This window comes from Spermophilus citellus (assembly GCF_964194105.1).
Source record: "Spermophilus citellus genome assembly, chromosome: 7".
In the NCBI taxonomy this organism is placed as follows: Eukaryota; Metazoa; Chordata; class Mammalia; order Rodentia; family Sciuridae; genus Spermophilus; species Spermophilus citellus.
The window spans coordinates 56346550-56367655 of NC_138188.1; the positions used below are offsets into that span (position 1 = coordinate 56346550).

Below are 21106 nucleotides of genomic sequence, written 5' to 3' on the forward strand. Positions count from 1 at the left end.
TGCCTTTCCTCCCCCTGATTCTGCCCTTTGCATGTCAGCACCTGAGCAAACAGGGCCAGCCTCTCAGGACTGGTACAGACACAGAGGCAATAACAGATGTAAGTGACCAAGAGGGGCTGGGAGCCACTTTTGGCAGTCTGGGAAGATGGTCTCATACCCAACCCTGGCCCACATATGCTGTGAGGTTCCTGGTCTTGACCAGATGTGTGATGGGTTAGTGAGTAGACAGGGAGGAGGAGTACTCACCTCCACATATATGTTACAACATTCACAGTGGAAGGTCCTGGGTGGGTGGTCGTGGAAGGAGCAATGGGGGTACTAGGGCATTTAAAAGACCCTTTTTACATCTAGGCCATGTAAGCTGCCTCAGAGTTCAGCTCAAAGAAGCCTGGCATGGGAAGAGGTTTGGGCAATGTCAGGAGGCCTTCCATCATGTGGCTGCTCAGGGAAGCCCCGTAGCATCACTGGGCTACAGGAAGTGTGGGGAAGAGGTGGGCAGGGGAATCCTAATCCCTGTAGAGCAAGCTAACAACTCCAATGGGCTGGCAAAGAGAAGGGGGCTCCAGCTACAAGAGCTCTCTATAGAGCTTCTGTCTTTGGAAAAGTGATCAGTAAAATAAATAAATAAGAATAATGGTATATGATGCCAACTGAAGGAAAAAAAAAGAAAAAAAGAAAACCGATCAGTGCTCGAAGTCATGTGAAATGGGAAGGAGGAAGAGTGAACTGTGTGGTTTGATAGAGACTTCTGGCCTCTGTTGCCAGCCTGCCTAGTCCTCCCTTCTAAAGCCACTGGAAAACCTCCATGATTCTGTTTATTCATAGCTCAGTAGCTTGAGAAATGAAGTATCAGGGTCTAAGTAATGATGACATGGAGAGAAGGGATCCTGAGCCATAGGTGTGGTTAGCACTTCAGTAATCACCTTGTAGGCATCAGCCCTTGGGGTGCCACCTCCTTCTCCCAAGGTCTGAGGCCTTACCTCACTGCAAGATGTCAGAGTCAGAAAATTTTAGGGAAACCAGGCTGCAGAAGGTGACCACTAACAGAAGGTCAGTAATGAGGGCAAAGCCCCATTCCCCATTCATGGCAAGCCATCTGCATCTGAAACCAGAAGCCGACTAAGTTCTAGCCTGGGGCAACCCAGAGCTCTTCATAAGGTCTGGCTCATCTGAGGTAGGATTCACAGACCTTAGGGACAGATCAAAATATCCAGGCTAGAGACAGACCATGGAGACTCTACCAAACCGTCACAGGCATTACCAGCTACCTGCAGTTCCCTAAATGCATCAGGCACTCTAGACCTCTGTGCTTCTAAGTATATATGCTCTTCTTCCTCCTAACCCTCTCTCTCTACTTCTCTATGTCTGGACTATCACTGTTTATTTTCCCTTCTATCTCTTTATAAGAAGAAACCTGACAGCTTGCATGGAGACTCATGGAAAAGCAAAGAAGACACCACTGACGTTCAGCAGCAGCACCACATTGAATGTGCCAAAGAGACTTGGGATAAATCAAGCTTTTCCAGCCATACATTGGGTTGGGGGCTTCAAGTCATTGGAGAACTCCATGGCTAGGCCTCCAGTCCTCAACAAAATGAAGCCACCACTGACCTCTTCTGGGTTGCCACCCAGTGCTGTGACAACAGCAAAGAAAGGAAGTATCAAGTGTGACATCACAGAGGTTCCAGAATGATGGCTCTGGCTGCTTCCGGTGACTTCTGAGAGCAACCTTTCTTCACCCTCACATACACACATGTTGTAGACTGGGACATCTTGCTCTAAAGATGTGGGCTTTGTTTGTTATGCTCAAATTCGGGACCCCCAAAAGACCACCAGAGACCCAAGAGCCATGTAAGCAGCAAAGAAGTGTTTATTGCGAGCTAGCTCACAGAGCAACTGGGGACGCTGAGAGGCCCCCAGCCCAGGGTTTGCAGCAGTTTTATACATTCTTTGGAGAAGGCAGGGACTTCACATACATCATAGCATCTCTTAGCAAATCATCACACACCGCGGGAAAATCAAATAACAACTCTAAAACATGATTAGCATATTCACTGGCGGGAACAAGTTGGGTAGGGGTGATTGGTCAGTACAAAAGGGGTATTCATTTGAACTGATTGGTTTAAGCCAAGAGGGGTGTACCATGAACTACATGGTTTCCCAACATGTTATCAACCACCATAAACTACTGGGAGGGTCATCTGGCATCCCAGGTATTTCCCTGTCTCATGCTGATTGGTGGCTGCTAGGGGTTGCTATGGATCCCCACCTAGCCTGACTGAGTCAGGGACACCCGGTGCAGCAGATAAACAACTTAGCAGGGTGGGAATGTGCCTAGGAGTGCTTTGTGGGTTTTTCCAAGGACAAAGGTGATGTCCCTTCCTTTGACAGGCTTTGCTCTGAGGTAGAGGCTGGGTTTTCAGTTGGAGCATGTGATGAGGTGGGTGTGGTTTTTCCCCCAAAGGTTCATAGGCTCGACCTTGGTTCTAATTGTGGTAGTGTTGAGGTGGTAGAACCTGTAAGAGGTTGAGCCTAGTGTGAGGTAAATCAGTCACTGGAGATGATGCCCTTGGAAGGGTGTAGTGTACTTCTCATGGGCCCCCATTATTCCTGTGAGAGCCGGTTTTTAACAAAGAACAAGACTCGCTCCTCCTCAGGTTTCTGGTCCTGCAATCTCTACCCCTTGCATGTCCTCCCACTGAAGCCATATTTAAAGATAGGTAGTCAGTGTAGTTAGGTAAATCGGGTCTAATATCGAGTAAAACCGAAAATGAAGTGTGGGGAGCCATTCTGACACGTGATTGGGTGACTCCCATTAAGGGCCTGAGGCACTCTGGCTGTGTCAGAGTTATCCCGACCCTTTCCTGATGAGAGAGCCCATCCGTGTGGGGGTGTGCGTAACCACTGACCCTGGAGACCCAATCACTGACCCTGACCTTGGAGTACAGCCCCCCCTCAACCTTCATTGGATGGAATTCTCCCCTGAATCTCTTGTCCCCCCAAATAAAAGGCTACTCCCCGGCGTGTTCGCTCTCTCTCTCCTGCTAGCCCAGAGTAATCCTCGCTGCCCTGCTGGGCGGCTTGAGGCGGGAGCCAGGGAGGCGAGCCGTCTCGGACCTAGCATTAAAATAAGGTACTGTCTGTGTGTTTTATTTTGATCCCTTCTAACTAACTTAATGCCAGAACCTCATTAATGAAACCACTGCGCAGGCCGCGTGGTAGAATGAAGGCCATGTTGAGAATAAAGTCTGGGAAAAGCAGAACAACTCTTGGAATATTAATGTTCCCAAGGCCCAGAGCCCATCCCCAAGAAATGTTAATGAAACAGCTCCCAGCAAATTTAAAGATGCTAACCCAAAAGTCCTTCCTGCCCAGATTACTTCTTTGACCCACCTGTGCCCCACCCTTCAGGCCTTGCCACCTACATTCCATCACTGAAAGATAACAGAACAAAGGACAGGAATGGGGGAAACTAGATGAAGACCTTAGCTATAAAAAGGGGAATACATTCGCCCTTCCATGGATTCCACCTCTTGGGTCCCCTTCTTCCTCTGGGAGAAGTCTTTTCTGCTGTCCTTTAATAAAGCTTCTACTTTCCACTGTGACCTTGCCTCCGCGTGCTTCTCTGGTGTTATACTTCAACATTGGGGAAGCAAGGACTCTTCACTGGTAAACAACGGTAACATCACCATGATGACTCTCATCAAAAGTCAGTCACAGGGGCTGCCAAATCTTGGACTCTGAGCTAAATAAATGTCATCTCTTTATAAAATACCCATTTTTCTGTATTTTGGTAGAGCAGCAAGAAGTAGGCTAAATAAAATGCCAATAGAGAGTCTCTGGGGAGATGGCATGGGGATAAGTTGGCTGATTCTTATCACCCTTTCAGGCCTAGTGCTACTTGAATCAGATTATGCTCATTGCTTATTCTATCTCCATTTCTTCCTTTTTGTTCTAACAGAGTTCCAGTTTGGGGAAGGGCATAGCGATCTACCCAATTAAATAACTTCCCAGGTTCCCTGATTTCAAGGGACACAAGTCTGGTTAAAGAGATGTGTCCAAGTGTCTATTGAGGTTTTCTGGAAAATGTTTTGTATTTTCAATGACAGAAAACATGATGCAGCTAGCAGAGCTCTGTTCCCCTTCTTTCTGTCTTGAAGATAGACCTGCTGGTTGGGGTGCCACCTGGGAAACTTGAGGCAACAAGTCATGGTACTCAGACACAAGTTGTGACATCATTGAATCACAACGATCCCTCAACTTCTTCCCCCTGAGCTGCATATTATGGGAAAATAATTTGGTTTCTCTTACACTGACATGTGTCTTTTTATTGGCCACTGAGCACCTAAAATCCTTTGTGTTTGGCAGATTCTTGCCATCATAAGTCTTGGTGAGAGGCAGAAATAATTTTCCCATCCCAATTGGAGGTGAAAAATGGCCAAGTATTTGTGACTTCTCTCACAATGATTACAGAGGCCTGTGAAACAGGTGACATCAATTTCACTCTAGAACTATTACCACCCACTGACTGAGAAGTCCGTGCTGAGATGTGCAAAGCCCATATGTAGCCGCCCCCCCTTTTTTGGACTGGGGATTGAAACCCAGGAGCAGTGAGCTATATCCCATCCCTTTTATTTTGGGACAGGATCTCACTAAGTTGTTGAGGCTGGCTTTGAATTTGTGATCTTCCTTCCTCAGCCTCCCAAACCACTGGGATTATAGGTTGTGACACTAGGGCTGACCAAGGAAATAAATTGATAAGTAGATCAGGGCTGATGGCTTTGAGACCATGGAAAAAGGACAGTGTAGATAATGAATGATTGGGTCAGGAAGATTCAAAAGGAAATAAAATGCTAATGCCTCCAGAGCACTTCCCCTTCCTCCAACATTTTGCCCTGTTTACCTGCTTCTAAGGAATTGTTCCTCCATCAAGGAGTTGTTAATGTGTACCCCCTGTGTGGCTCCCTTCCTGCCTTTATGGGCAGATATGAAAAATAGGGAGAGGCACCAGAATGGCTTTCTTTCTGCCTTTTGGCCATGGAGGAAGGGCACATGAGAAGAAAGGAAACCTGAAATCTTTAAAAGGTGCATGACTCCCCCACTCCCTCAGACACCAGCTCTGGACCCCTTCCTCTCCAGAGTGTAACAATGGTCCATTTTATGCTTTGAATATAACCCTTGCTGCTCTGCCACTACAATTGATTTTTAAAATGGATATGTTTATTTCTCTTCTTGTCTCCATGTTCCTCCCTAATCTCTCCCCCTCCCTAATATCAGGGAAAAGGGGATTACCTTTCATCTCCATTTGAGGCAAATTTATCTGTTTTTGAGAACACATCCACCATAGGAACAATGTAATTCAGACTTTGGGATGGTACCAAAAAATCTCAGAAGTGACTATCTCCCAAATTAACAAGTGAATTATAATTTCAAGAGAGAACTCATGGAATATAGCCTTTGAATCTCCTCTTTTATAGCCCTGTTCCTGCTGATGGGCAACATCACAGCATTTGGGATAGGAGTCCCCTGTGTTTCTCCTGTAACTAATTTGGCATCCCAAATAGGACCTGAGAGTAGCCCTCACTCCAGATTTTTTGGGCAGGCCTGGTTCTCCAAGGAACCCCACTTCCATACTGAGGATTCAAGGTGCTGGTGAAGTTGTTGAGAGACAACTGCAGGACAGTTAGGAGATAGGTGGGTTTGCCCTTGGGTTGAACCATAGGAGAGTTATTCCTGTGAGTAAAGGGAGAAATTGGAGGCCATTCCAGCAGCTGCTGAAACTTCTTTTGCTTTGGGGAGCTCCTGCCTTCTATCCCTGAATGTTACTGGTTTCTCCATCATGGTGCACTTTGACAAAAAGGAAACTGAACTCAGTAAAGATGCAACACCCTTGGCAGTTCAGTAAGCTCTTCTGGTGTGCACACTGAGACCCTTGATTCCCCCTTGGTTCCCTTTGTTTGGTTCTCTTTTTGGGGGACATTCTACACTATTGGTGTAGAATTCATGGTTAAATGGGAGTTGGTAGAGTGGAGCAAAGACTTAGGAAGTAGAACAGAGACCTGTGCCTAAAGAAAAAGATAAAGTAGCCCCAAATCTTCACCATGTTGGCTTAGGACCTGACTTCCTTAATAAAACTCCTAAAGTGCAAGAATTAAAATCAAGAATCAATAAATGGGATGGATGTCAGGGGTAAAGCATATGAAAGAGACCCTGGACATACACGGGTTTATTCCAATATTTGATAAGGGGCCTAAACGATGAATAACTAATTTTTTAAAAAAATATTTATTTATTTATTTTAGTTCTCGGCGGACACAACATCTTTGTTGGTATGTGGTGCTGAGGATCGAACCCGGGCCGCACACATGCCAGGTGAGCGCGCTACTGCTTGAACCACATCCCCACCCCATGAAGAACTAATTTGAAGGTGCCAAAAAGCACTGCCTCTGGTGTGCAAGGATAGCAGGACACCAGAAGAAAGGGTTAATAAAAGATTTAAACCTTTTAAATCAGTGCTTCCCTAGGCAGCCACAGATCATTTCACTGTGGGTCAAGGACACTAGCCCTAAACTGGAGGGGGGGAATCCCAGAAAAGCTTCCTGGGCTATAGAAATATCTCCATAGAGAAACTGGCCTTTGTCCTGCCTTTCAGCAACTTTTGCTCCTGGAGGAGGGTGAAGGCTTCTGGCCACAAAGACCGTGGTAGTAGGTTCCAGCACTGTCAGTTTATGACTTGAGGATAGGAATAGTCTCCCCTTTTAAGATCTGAGAGGACACCCCATTTGGCCAGGTGATATTCATCGCTAGGGCAGAGCAATTCTTGCTATAGTAGTATCCCATGAAATTAAATGCCTGAAAAGAATGGCAGAATAAATAACTGCACCCAGAAAAGAAAAAGACAGAAACTAAGGCCAACCTGTGTTTTGGAGGCAGCCTCTGCAAAGGGATCTTCATGGAAGCCTGAAGAAAAATGATGGAAAGGGCCTCCTTCATTGCATATCAATATGCCTAGTATATTTTTAAAAGGCCCCAAAGGAGCCTCTGGATACAATTGACAGTGAGGAACTCACTTAAAGTTGATGGTTTTATGATCATGATAACAGAGATAGGTCAAGCTCAAAAATATCCTGTGCTCCCACCACTTGAATGCAACCTGGGTGAAAAAAGATTAAGGCACAGTTTTTGTATATGCTGGATTGTCCAACCCTCTCCTGGGATGAAGTTTGTTGTGTAAATTAAAGGTACAGATAACATTCAGACTGTTTCAGAATATGAATTTAATAAAGGGTCCAAAACTAAAAGATAAAAGAAAGTTACAGGTATGGAAATATATTTTAGTATGGAAAATTAGAACATAAAAGAGGGCTGGGGATGTGGCTCAAGCGGTAGCGCGCTCACCTGGCATGCGTGCGGCCTGGGTTCGATCCTCAGCACCACATACCAACAAAGATGTTGTGTCCGCCGAGAACTAAAAAAAAAATAAATATTAAAAATTCTCTCTCTCTCTCTCACTCTCTCTTTAAAAAAAAACCATAAAAGAAATGTTTCTAGATGAAAAAAAAAATATTTTGTCTGGAAAAGTAATATTTTTGGGCTAAAAATCCATGATAAAAGAGGCAAAACTAAGGTGTAAAGAACCTTTGTGGAAGGTAAATTTCAAAAAGTTTGTGTTTGTGGTTAAATTGGCTATAATTGGCACAGTTATTTAAATTTTATGCACTGATATAAAACAAAGTTTGAAACATTGATCTGCTCTTATCTATCATGACAATTTTCTTGTATTTGTTAGGTTTTATTACTTGGGAAAACTAAATCTTAAAGGAATCAGGGTTTGTAACTGTTTTAAAGTCTTAAATGATTACTTTGTAACTGGTTAAACTAACAAATGTTATTTAGGTTATAACAATATTGTTGACACCCTAAATATATGCAACTATGTATACATATGCATCTGAGATCTATATCTAAGCCTTGTCTAAATGTTATATAAAAGTTTATAAAAATGAGAGTTTTAAGTTTACTGGCAAGATAACGAATACGTGCTTTCTTTTATACACTGTATCTGACATGGAAGGGCCACACTGTCATTTAAAGACCTGTCTTATATCTGTTTGCTTTGACTAAGTAAATTTCTGATCATTAATATTGTTTTCTAAATGTATAAGATATTTAAGGTTATCCTTTGATCTTTTGTTAACCCATGCAGACTTGTGATTATTGTTATCATACACTCTGGTTTCTAAATTGTACTTTAAAAAGTTAAAGAGTTAAATGTAAAGCTTAGGAGAGCACTTGGACAAGTTGGTGTTCTCCAAACTAAAATTATCTATAGCAAAAATCTCAGATTTGTATAGAAATAACAAATATGGTTGGTATTTATTCATGTAATTTGATGTTTTATAGCTGGATAAAGCAACCTGTTGTCAATAACTTATTTATACAATTTGGTGTTACTCTTCATGCTGGAATTAGAATTTAAATGCATTTTTGGAGGATAATGAAAGCCTGATCTGTTTGAAGGTAACATTGTAAAACATGGAAACATTCTGCCACTTTTTCCACAAAAAGAAAGTTAAAAGCTCTCTTAGCCTTTCTTTAATTCGTGTTTCAGATGTAATGTTATATTGTGTTATTTGTGAAGAGCTTGACTTATCTGAGATAAGGCTCTGCCTCCCAACTTATTCCATGTTAGAATGGCTCCAAAATAGGCTAGATTTCAGCTCATTTAAAGTTGTGTTCAAAGATTGATTTATTATTGTAAAGATTATATTTGCAAGGCTTGATGGCTCATGCCAATAATCCCAGCAGCTCAGGTGGCTGAGGCAGGAGGTTTGTGAGTTCAAAGACAGCCTCAGCAAAAGCAAGGCACTATGCAACTCAGTGAGACCCTGTCTCTAAATAAAAGACAAAATAGGGCTGGGAATGTTGTTCAGTGGCCAAGTGCCCCTGAATTTAACCCCCAGTACCCCATACCCCCCCTCCCCAAATTATTATTATCTCAAACAGGGAAAATAATAATATATAATTAAGTAAAGATTCAAGGTTATAGGAATATAGCTGTTACACAAACTGAATATGTTTTTGCTCTGTTAATTTTATTTTGTATGGGGGCTGGGCTTGTGGCTCAGTGGTAGAGCGCTTGCCTAGCACGCACAAGGCACTGGGTTCGATCCTCAGCACCACATAAATGTAAAATAAAGATACTGTGTCCACCTAAAATTTAAAAACAAATAAATATTTAAAAAAGGGCTGAGGATGTGGCTCAAGCGGTAGCGCGCTCGCCTGGCATGTGTGCGGCCCGGGTTCGATCCTCAGCACCACATACAAACAAAGATGTTGTGTCCGCCGAGAACTAGAAAAAAATATTTAAAAAATTCTCTCTCTCCCCCCCCCCCCCGCACTCTCTCCTTAAAATAAATAAATAAATAAATAAATAAATATTTTAAAAAATTATTTTGTATTTTTCTTGTAAACTTTATAACTCTTGCCTATTAGTATTTTGCAGAGGTACTGCTTAAAACAAAACAAACAAACAAACAAAAACCCTGGCTTAATTTGAGATAATAAGCCATCACCCACAGGACATTATATAATGCTGACTTCCAGTACTAGTATAGTACTAACTACAATTAAATGAAAGGGGGCAGTGTGAAATTATAAATATTGAAGTTTTGACCAGTTATTCCCTCTTTAAGACTGATGAAAGTGGCTTGCTGAATATTTAAAATGAAAAACTTGGAGACCAAATTCAAGGAAATAAAAGGGCCAAAAAAAAAAAAAAAGCCAACACTTTGGCTTTCGCCCTCTAAAGTTAGCCACCCAAAGGATGATGGGACCCCTCTGGGCCTTGCAACTCCAGTGAGTCACCTGATCTGCTTTTTAAGAGAGATTGAGAGGACCCTAGAGAGCCAACCAGGGCACATTCTGCAAAGACAAGGGTCATTGTAGACAGAAATGTCCCTGATGCTTCCAAGAGAAGCCACATATTGTCAGCAAGACCCTGACCCATCTTGGCACATGGCACCACTGGTAGAGGAAAGCTAAAGGAGCCAAAAGGTTTTGCACACATTCCCAAGAGTGATCTCTGAATGCTACCCTGCATTCTATTAGATCATAATGGAATGAAACTAGAAATTAAGGATAAAATTTTAAAAATAAAAGCCACTTCAACACCTGGAGACTAAATATTATGCTATTAAATGATGAATGGAGAGTAGAATAAATCAGAGAGGAAATTAAAAAATACTTAGATGTAAATGAGAACACCAATACAACATACCAAAATCTCTGGAACACTATGAAGGCAGTACTAAGAGGAAAGTTCATTTCATTGAGCTCATACACTAAAAGAATAAAAAGTCAACAAATAAATAACCTAACATTACATCACAAAGCCCTAGAAAAAGAAGAACAAATCAACACTAAAAGCAGTAGAAGACAGGAAATAATTAAAATCAGAGCTGAAATCAATAAAACTGAAACAAAAGAAACAATTCAAAAAATAGACACATGAAAAATTGTTTTTTTTAATGTAATTTAAGATATACACTTGTACCAGCCCTACCAAAAGTAAGTAAAGTTTGAGGCTATAAACGAAGGCTTCTTGTGTGAGAGTGCCTACTATTAATGATCACAAAGAACTCTAAAGAGTCTCAAATTTGTCCTGAGTCAATTTGAGCCTGGTCTCATAGACCTACAAATCTTCCTAACCTCCTTCATTAATAAATTTCTTCTGGTTTTCACTGATAAAATTATGAGTTACTGTCCTCATGGTTTTCAGAGCGTGGCTAAAATACTAATTGGTTTTGTGTTAATTGTTTACCAAAAAGTAATGCTTTACTGTCTTGTTTATTATTGTCTTAGCATGATCCCTGCCCTATGTATAGCTTGTCCAGTCACCTACCATCTGCCACTGGGGACCTCTGGACTGTTCTGATGCTGAATGCCCTTAACTGTCCACACTCAACCTGACAGAGGAGAACAAGGACTTTGGATTATTTTCCCAACTTTGCCCCCTTTTAGCAGTCGCCCATTTTTTCCCATAGAAATGGAATGCAGAAATTGACAGTAAGGAAATGTAACAGTGGTCCACTTTATGTTTTGACTATAGCCCTTGCTGCTCTGCCACTGCAACTTATTTTTAAAATGGACATGTTGGGGCTGGGGATGTGGCTCAAGCCTGGCATGCGTGCGGCCCGGGTTCGATCCTCAGCACCACATACAAACAAAGATGTTGTGTCCGCCGAAAACTAAAAAATAAATTAAAAAAAAAATTCTCTCTCTCTCTCTCTCTCTCTCTCTCTCTCTTTAAAAAAAAATGGACATGTTTCTTTATCTTCTCTCTCCCTACTATTCCCTAAAGTCTTCCTCTCCCTAATCTCAGGGGAAGTAGGATTACCTTTCTTCCCCATTTTAGGCAGAGTTATCTGTCAGAGTTATCTGTCCTTGAGTACACACCTGCCCTAGGAATGAACTAATCCAAACTTTGTGGATGGCACCAGAAGATCTCAGAAATATTTTTATGTGGTGCCAGGGATTGAACCCAGCACCTCATGCATGCTAGTCAAGAGCTCTTACACTGAGCCACAATCCTGGCCCCCTGTCTCCCAAATTAATAAGTGCATTACAACTCCAATAGAGTACAACACATGGATTGCGTACAGCCTTTGAATCATCTCTTTGAAATCCCCCTGTTCCTGCTGATGGACAGAATCACAACCTTTGGGACAGGAGTCCTCTGTTTCTCTTTCGCTAGCAAAGCAATAAACTTTCTTTTCCCTTTTTCTCAAAACCTGTCCTTGTTATTGGATTGGCGTAGGGGAGGGGGCAAGTACCAAGCTTTCAGGAACAGTTGGAGTGGAATTCAGCACAACATAATCACCACATAATCACCTGGAAAAGGTTAACATCATTGCAGATATTTCAAAATGTTAGCTAACACACAAAAATTAGGAGAAGGAAAAACATGAGTCAACCATGAACCACATTCTGTGAAATGTCTTTTCCAGTTTATTTTATGTAATGTAATTATCAGAACTTCCTTGTTGTTAATACTATTCAACATAGCGGGTGCCAGAGGCTACACTTGAATTCAGATCCAGTGGTTTGCCTATGCAAATGAAAGAAAAGTCACACCTTTGGATGTGGGTGAAATCATTGGTTCTTTCTGTAAGAAATGGCACTTAGAAAAGCTTCCAAGGATGGATATGGTGTCCCGTGCCTGAAATCCCAGCAACTCTGGAGGCTGAGTCAGGAGGATCATAAATTCAAAGCCAGCCCCAGCTGAAGACAGAAATTGTTTTATAGCTTTGGTCTTCTTTGTAAGACTGTTATTTAATTACTGGTCTCTGTAAGAGTGTTGTTTAAATATTCATTTAAATTATAACACTTCTATGCTAGGTTTGAATTATAGCTCTTAGGAGTGTAAGCTTGCAGTTATCTTGAGAAACTGCTGCTTGTGATAAAAGCTGTAGATGTTTCTCTGCCTTGGTTCTGCTTTGGTAAACTGCTTATCTCAAGAATTCCCACCACAAGCTTACCGCCCTGCGCTAACTGCTTCTTCAGCTTGAGAAGCTACCAATTTCGAAACCACCTAGGAGCAACCAGTATGACTCTTGCAACCTGATCTCCTACACTGCCCTATAAAAACTGAGTAGCCCCACTGTGGGAGGCCCAGAATTTCAGAGGGATAGCTCTTCTGAGGCAGCAGGCATAAATAAACCTGAGTTCTCCAACCCATGAAGAGGTGCTTGGTCTCTTGCTGAATGCAATTTCCACAACACAGCAACTTAGAGAGGCCTGAAGCAACTAGTGAGACCCTGTCTCTAAGTTTAAGAAAAACACGGAAAGGGCTGGGAATGTGGCTCAGTGGTTAAGAGCCCCTGGTTTCAATTCCTAGTACAAGAGTCACCTCAAGATCACTCTGACTCAGCCTGACCTAAACCCCAGAGGATACTCCATCACCATTCAAAGAAATACTGAAAAGCACCTGGTTCCTTATGAAGGAGACATCAAGGACCCCTCCCTATTAACCCCTAGCAACAAATGCAAAAATTTCCTCCCTTAGTCCCTTATATTTACTCCAGGCTATAAACTAAAGACAGGTCTGTCTCCACTGGGGCCCACTCAGCAGGTTTGTCCCAAATAAGCCTGTGTTATGTTGAGCTGCCTCTCATTTCTCTTTATTTCCTTTGATTGGTTCTTTCCTTAGAGGGAAGAGTGTATTTCCGAAAACTGAATGTAGAAACACTTGAGTTCTGGAATTTTTGTTGTGACAGAATGGAAAATTTAAAACTTTAAGCCTGGCCCTAGTGGTAATTATATGGGTATTTTCAACTCATGTTAACATATTTGAGCTGTACATTTATAATTTCTGCATCTTTCTATATGTATGTTATTAATCAATTTTCCAAAATTTTATTTCAAAAAAGAATTTTTAAAAAACCCAGCAATGTTCTAAGTCTGCATAAGCCAAGCAAGTTACATAACCACATCCTGATTCTTTCTTATTTATCTATAAAAAATAAAGATAATGGACTAAGATGTCACTTTCTTTCAAGAGATAACTTTCTATATTTTCATTTGGTTTGTACAGTACATGGTTGAGCTTCTAATTCAGGACATTTTGCTTCCACTTTCCATAAATAAGACTTTTTAAAAAATGTTTTTTCCTTTCTTTCCTGTATTTTAAAACAAAATTCCTTTGACACTGCAGAGCCTGCCAGTAACTTTCTCACAATCCCACCTTTACTTACATAATCTTAGAATGATTTACAGAAAACAAACATCTTTTCTTCCCTCAGGTTTGGCTGGGAGAAATGAATCCCTAAATGTTTTGGGACAATAGGAAAGGATGGTGAAACACTTGTAGACTTCCTTATAGAATTAACATTGAAAAAGAAATGGTTTTACTCTCTTTTATAGAAGAAAAACTCATATTTTTATTCAGATATAATATTAATCTTGAATTTAGTCCCTCATTTGTTTGGTATGATTTTGAAACAAAATTTCAAAATTCTTGAAAACAGAAGTCTAATTTGTCAGGAAGGAAAAGAGTAAAGACATAATGCATGATTGTGCTCATTACAGTTAAAATAAAGGATATCCAGTACCAACACTGGACCTCATAAAGAACAGGTATTGAATTTAACTTAACTTCAGTAACTTCGGAGGCTGAGGCAGGATCACAGGTTTGAGACCAGCCTCAGCAACTTATGGAGTTATCGAGACCCTTAGCGATTTAGCAAGATGCTGTCTCAAAAAAAAAAAAAAAAAAATTAAACACACACACACACACACACACACACACACACAATGTTAAGCCTCTTTTTAAAAAGCAGACTTATTAGAAATATGGGAGTGGAAAAGAGTTCAAGTGGTAGTGTATTCAGTGTCCTAAATTTCACTTTTTTTTTTTTTTTTTGTACCAGGAATTGAACCCAGGGTGCTTTACCACTGAGCCACATCCCCAGGCCTGTTTATTTTTTATTTTCAGACAGGGTCTCCCTAAGTTGTTTAGGACCTTGCTAAATTGCTGAGACTGGCCTTGAACTTGTGATCCTCCTGCCTCAGCCTCCCATGCTGCTGGGACTACAGGCATGTGCCACCATGTCCTGTCCTAATTTTACCTTTGGAAGTGAAGTCTTATTATATACATAACCTAAATTCTTTTTTTTTTTTTTGAAAAACAGAAAATAAATTTATTGATGCATTGTGGATACATAATAGAATTCATAATGCCATATCTGTAAATGCATGTAATGTGATCAGTGTCCTTCCCCAGCACCTTCTCTTTCCCTCCCCTTCACCCTCCCCTGAATTATTTCTTTATTACTATGAACTATAGCCTAAATTGGTTACCTTATTTCAATTATTTCTTTTTGACATAGTTTTCCCCAAATTTTCAAAGCTAGAAAAAAAGTTTAAAAGTTAAAAAAAATTGAATTAATCTAATAGTACTCACCAAGATCCGCCAGTTGTTAATTATTGCCATATATACACACACTCCTCCTCCATATATAGATATCTATCTGGGTGTGTGGTGTGTTTATTGAATCAATCGAAATTAACTTGCGGCTGTCACCCTTTTATATGTATCAAGGATGTTTTCCTACATAACCACAATAACCAACATTGTCCTCATGAAATTTATCATTGCCTTTTCCCACACCCCCACCCCAGACACTTTTTTTTTGGGGGGGTGCCAGAGGTTGAACCCAGGGGCTCTTAACCACTGAGCAATATCCCCAGTATTCTCCCTTTTTTGCGGGGAGGGCAGTGTAAATAATTGAACTCAGGGATGTTAACCCATGGAACCATATACTCAGCCCTTTTATTTTACTTTTTATATATTTGTAGTTGTAGATGAACACAATACTTTTATTTATTATTATTGATTTATTTTTATGTGGTGCTGAGGATTGAACCCAGTGCCTCACAGGTGCTAGGCAAGTGCGCAACTATTGAGCTACAACTCCAATCCCATCCCCAACCCTTTTTATATTTTAATTTGAAACAAGGTCTTGCTAAATTGCTTAGGGCCTGACTAATGTGCTGAGGCTGGCTTTGAACTCAAGATCCTGGGCTGGGGATGTGGCTCAAGCGGTAGCGCGCTCGCCTGGCATGCGTGCGGCCTGGGTTCGATCCTCAGCACCACATACCAACAAAGATGTTGTGTCCGCCGAGAACTAAAAAATAAATATTAAAAAAAAATTCTCTCTTCACTCTCTCTTTAAAAAAAAAAAAAAAAGATCCTCCTACTTCAGCATCTGGAGTCCCTGGGATTAGAGCATGTGCCACCATACCAGGCTGCCATTTTTTTTTTTTTTTTTTTTTTGTACTAGGGATTAAACTCAGAGTCCCTCAACCACTAAGCCACATCCCCAGCCCTATTTTGTATTTTATTTAGAGACAGGATCTCACTGAGTTGTTCATGGTTGCTGAGACTGGATTTGAATTTGTAATCCTGCCTCAGCCTCCCAAGCCACTGGGATTACAGGAGTGCGCCACCATGCCTGGCTCCAGGTGCCTTTTAATATATAGTTCATAATCAAACTTCATAATAATTTCTTTAGTTGGAATATTTTAAAAATAGAACCCAAAGATTGCACTTTACATTGAAAAATCGTGTGTCTTTTAATTTAGAGCATTTCTCCTTCCTGCTTCCTCACCTCCCTCTCCCTTTTTTCTTCAGTCTTTCAGGACACCAGCATATTTTGAAGAATTCAGATCTGCTTCCTTGATTCTTGTTTTATAATCTAGATTTATCTGATGCTTTTGATAATTACACGTTTATTGAAAAAAACCTACATGTATACAAATTGTTGCTTTTTCAAATCCATCCCATGTTTCTGATTCTACTCACGTAGACCATCTCTTTAATGAATGCCTTTCCCCACAATATCTCCACAAGCTTGGGTCAATATTTAACCTTCTCCAGAGATATTTCTCTGATGCCCTCCATCCTGAAATATTTTGTGAATATCCAGAATACCAGGGGTATTTTTTGTTTTGTTTTGGTACTAAGGATTGAACTCAGCAGCCCTTAATCTCTGACCCCCTTTTCTTGGGTGTGTGGGGGAGTTAGTACCAGGGAGTGAACTCAGGGGCACTTTACCATGGAGTCATAACCCCAGCCCTATTTTGTATTTTATTTAGAGACAAGGTCTCACTGAATTGCTTAATGCCTTGCTTTTGCTGAGTCTGGCTTTGAACTCTCGATTCTCCTGCCTCAGCCTCCTGAGTCACTGGGACTACAAGCATGTGCCACTGTGCACACTCCAGCATACATTTTTTTTTTACTTTATATTATTGTGTTTGTTTATGTATCTTTTATTTTCTCCCCAATGAAAGCCACCTAAAGTCAGGTGTAATTGTGTGATTTATTTTTGTGACTTGGCATCTAGCACATGGTGGTTTTGACAGTAGGGGAAAATACATATATATTTATATATTTGCTGCATGTATGAATGAATGAATATAAATAGTATCTTCTGTTGGGCATGGTGGTGCACACCTGTAATCCCAGCAATTTGGGAGGCTAAGGCAGGACGATCATAAGTTCAAGGCCAGCCTTATCAACTTAATGAGACTCTGAGCAATTTAGAGAGGCTCTGTCTCAAAAAACAAAAAGGGCTTGGGATATGGTTCAGTGGTTAAGTGAGTTCAATCCCCATTACCAAAAATAAATAAATAAATAAAATCTGAGAGACACAATGAGTTTTAAATTGTGAATTGGTTAAGGATTTTTAAAAAGTATTCACATAATTTCTTCTTCTTCTTCTTTTGTGGGGGATGGGGGGTGGGAGGTGGTACTCAGGATTGAATCCTCATTCTTTTTATTTTTAATTTTTAGATAGGGTCTGCTAAGTTGCCAGGCTTCCTGATTCAGCCTTCTGAGTTGCTGGAATTACAGATGTGTAGAACTGTGTTCAGCCCAATCTCTCTCTCTCTCTCTCTCTCTCTCTCTCTCTCTCTCTCTCTCTCTCTCTACTTATTTTCAGTAGAAGAGACTCCAAAGGATTTCTTTAGGTTTTAGGGTGTCAAGTGACAGTGAACTCTCACAAAACAAACTAGATACAATTTTTTTTTGTTAAAAATTACTATGTTTAAGATTAATAGGGCTGGGGATACAGTCAATGGTAGAGTGTATGCCTAGCATGCATAAGACCCTGAGTTAAATCCCCATAACCACACACACACACACATACACACAAATATATATCATTGCCATTTCATGAATGTCTTTTGCATTCATAGAAAGTAACCTAAAGTAACAAAGTAAAACAATAATAGGTGTGCAGTATCTATCGATGTGATAGAAGGGAGTAAAAAGAAGGAAAATGATTAATAATGCAGAGAAGTTATGTGCTGTCTCCTCCTTCAGAATGATGTTATATAAACAACAGGAGCAGTAATGATAGTCAAAATATAATACTACTTAATATTTATGAATAATTTTGTGCCAGAAGTTCTAAGATAGCTCTTTTATTTTATTTTATTTATTTTTTTAAAAATATTTTATTAGTCATTGATGGGCCTTTATTTATTTATATGTGGTGCTGAGAATCGAATCCAGTGCCTCACACATGCTAGGCAAGCGCTCTACCACTGAGCCACAACCCCAGCCCCAAGATAGCTCTTTTAAAAAATGATATTGTTAAGCACTAAAAGAAGCCTCTTGGAGAGTTCATTTTTAGCTTTGGAAAATGGTCCTGCATTGTTTCATTTCTCTCTTGCATATTTTCTATTCTCTATAGAATAAGGTCCTATAACTCAGGTGTTGAGATATCTGAGTTTATCCTCTACATCTCTTGTCTTACATATTTTCTATATTCTACTTTCTGAAAGAATCCTTCCATATTGTCTTTCTAACCTATTACAGATCTTTAATTTTTTAAAAAATGTATGTTTTTAACATTCAAGAGTAAAGTGTTTTATGGTAGTGGAGATTGAATTTAGAGGGGTTCTACCACAGAGCCGCATCCCTAGCCCTTTGTAGTTTTTGAGTCAGCATCTCACAAATTTGCCCAGGCTGCCCTGGAACTTGGGATCCTCCATAGCCTCCCTAGTCACTGGGATTACAGGTCTGGACCATCAAACCCAGTAGTTAAAGGTATTGTTATTTTTTATTTTTATTTTTTATCTTTTTAATAATATCAATTCTTGTTTAATGGACATAATATCTTCTCAAATCTCTATAAAAATATTAACTAGATTTAATGAAAATGTTGTTCTGTTCCCCATGTTTAATCTTTCTTAAAGTGTTCTTATTTTTGTTTAAGTTTCTCTCTCATTCATATTGAAGACATGTTACAAACTAAGCGTAGAAACTTCTGTGCCTTTTGTAGATGATTGGGAATTCTGTATAAAGAGCAAGTTTGCCAATTGCCAGGATGGCTATAGGTTAATCCAATACTAAGTTATGTACTATGCTGTGGAAACTCCATTTTTTTTTTTTAAAGACCAATTTCTTTAGAAAAAAGCCACTTTACCTCTTTGCCTAGAACTAAACACCTTATTGCTGAGTGGTCATTCAGCTGAGGGGTATGTATGTGAACAAGTGTGTGCTTTCTGTTCCTTATTTAGACTCTTAGTTATTTCCCTCTATTTTTAGTCATTTATTTCACTCCTTCTCTCTGCCATTCCTGGAGCCTCTTGTCTATCTATCCCCAGTGACCTAGCACCGCAAGCCTGAGCATTATCATACCATATAAGTTATGGCTCACCTTCCACCTAATTTCCATCTTCTATAGTTTTGTTGAAATATTTCACCCTTTGATGGATTTGCTTGCTCCTCTCGCTATAGGTTTATATATTCTTTTTATTTCTTTGCTGTCATTTAAGTGTAGTCTTGAGAAGGAAAGGAGATAAATACATATATTCAATCTTCTATTTTCAACTAGAATGTCTGCTTAATTCAAAAGTGTTTGTGTGCAAACTTTCCCCTCTAAGTCTGGTCTTGTGAGTAGTGTTAATTCTCTGCCTGGTAGACTCAAGAAACAATGCTCTATCTGATTATGGGAGAAAGGTTCAGATAACCTTGGGTGGTTTAAAATTTCTCACTGAGAAATCTGGTCAAGGGGAAAGTACTTAAGATACTGGGTGGGGGTGGGCAGTAGGAGATAACTCTCTTCATGATTTAAGAACCCTAGTTATTTATTTACAATTGTAATAAGAGAAATAGTCAAGTAACTACACAGTTCTACAAAAAAAAAATTTTTTTTTACAAAATGTTAAACAAAAAGTTTAAAGTTAACTTGAAGATTAGTTAAAAATAAAATACAACAAAAAGTTGTTTTCATTCTGCTTCTAAACCACGTTACTGTGCATGTCTGATCCTTTGATTTCCTCCAAGTTTCTATCACCTGAAAGGGACAAAAGCTGTAGCATCAGCCAGGCAAGCCACTCCTTATCCTACTCATTTACAAAGAATGTCCCCTTTGAGCCACTATGATATTGGCTGGTTACTCACACCACAGATAACTCAGGATTGGCTAGGACTGCAATTAAAATACTGTTTGCCTATAAGAGTTGATAAGCCACAATATAAATCACAAGCTCCTGTTCTTGGGCTATATCATAAAGCATTTGCTCTCTTATTTCCTCCTACACAATTTCATGCAAGATCTAGAAAGGACACACTGCCTCTGGTCAGAAGAAAAGATTGTTAAAGAAGAAAAAGCCTCAGATGGGTCTTCTGAGTTCTAAGAACTCCAAAATCAAGCAAGCCCACGTTCTTCTTCTGGGACTTGATTCAGCAGGGAAGTCTACTCTCCTTTACAAACTAAAGCTTGCTACGGATATTACGACCATGCCAACAATAGGTTTCAACGTGGAGATGATCGAATTGGAAAGCAGCCTTTTGCTCACAGTCTGGGATGTTGGAGGACAGGAAAAAATGAGAACTGTTTGGAGCTATTATTGTGAGAACGCTGATGGGCTGGTGTATGTTGTGGACAGTACAGATCAACAGCGACTGGAAGTCTCACGGAAAGAGTTTGAGCACATTTTGAAGAATGAACATATTAAAAATGTGCCTGTTGTCCTATTAGCCAACAAACAAGATGTGCCTGGAGCTCTGACTGCGGAAGACATTACCAGAATATTCAAAGTGAAGAAGCTCTGCAGTGACCGGAACTGGTATGTGCAACCCTGCTGTGCCCTCACAGGCGATGGGCTGATAGAAGGATTCAGGAAATTAACTGGATTCGTGAAAAGTCACATAAAATCAAGAGGAGACACTTTAGCATTCTTCAAGCAAAAATGAGACAGTGGAAAGATTGAAGCCTCAAAAAAGATAAAGTTGAAACGGTAATTTTTTTTCCATCTTAAGTGAGAAAAGCAAGTGACTTAAGTTGGCAAATGTTTCCTGAGATTTTTTTTTCACATAAATTTAGTTAAACAACTCTAGAAAATAGTTATTTTTAGCCAGAAACTAGGAAACTGTATGGTAATGATCAAAAAATGAAGAATTTGTATTTTGCAAAATTTTAACATGTTGGATGATTCAGAATAGTCATGCTTGGAACGGGATAAATTATGACTTTATTAATTTTATATGACTTCTAGAACAAAGTTTAAATAACTTGACTGCTAATCAAGTCCG

General features: G+C 40.0%; 1 protein-coding gene across 1 annotated transcript; it reads left to right on the forward strand.

Annotated features, from left to right (window-relative positions):
• Positions 1 to 20188: 20188 nt before the first annotated feature.
• On the forward strand, positions 20189 to 20768 carry ARL14 (ARF like GTPase 14; the record flags this gene model as incomplete). The annotated part of the gene is made up of 1 exon (XM_081302245.1): positions 20189 to 20768. One exon carries the CDS (start codon positions 20189 to 20191, stop codon positions 20765 to 20767), a length of 579 nt encoding a protein of 192 aa, XP_081158371.1. The 3' UTR covers position 20768.
• Between the last annotated feature and the right edge of the window lie 338 nt (positions 20769 to 21106).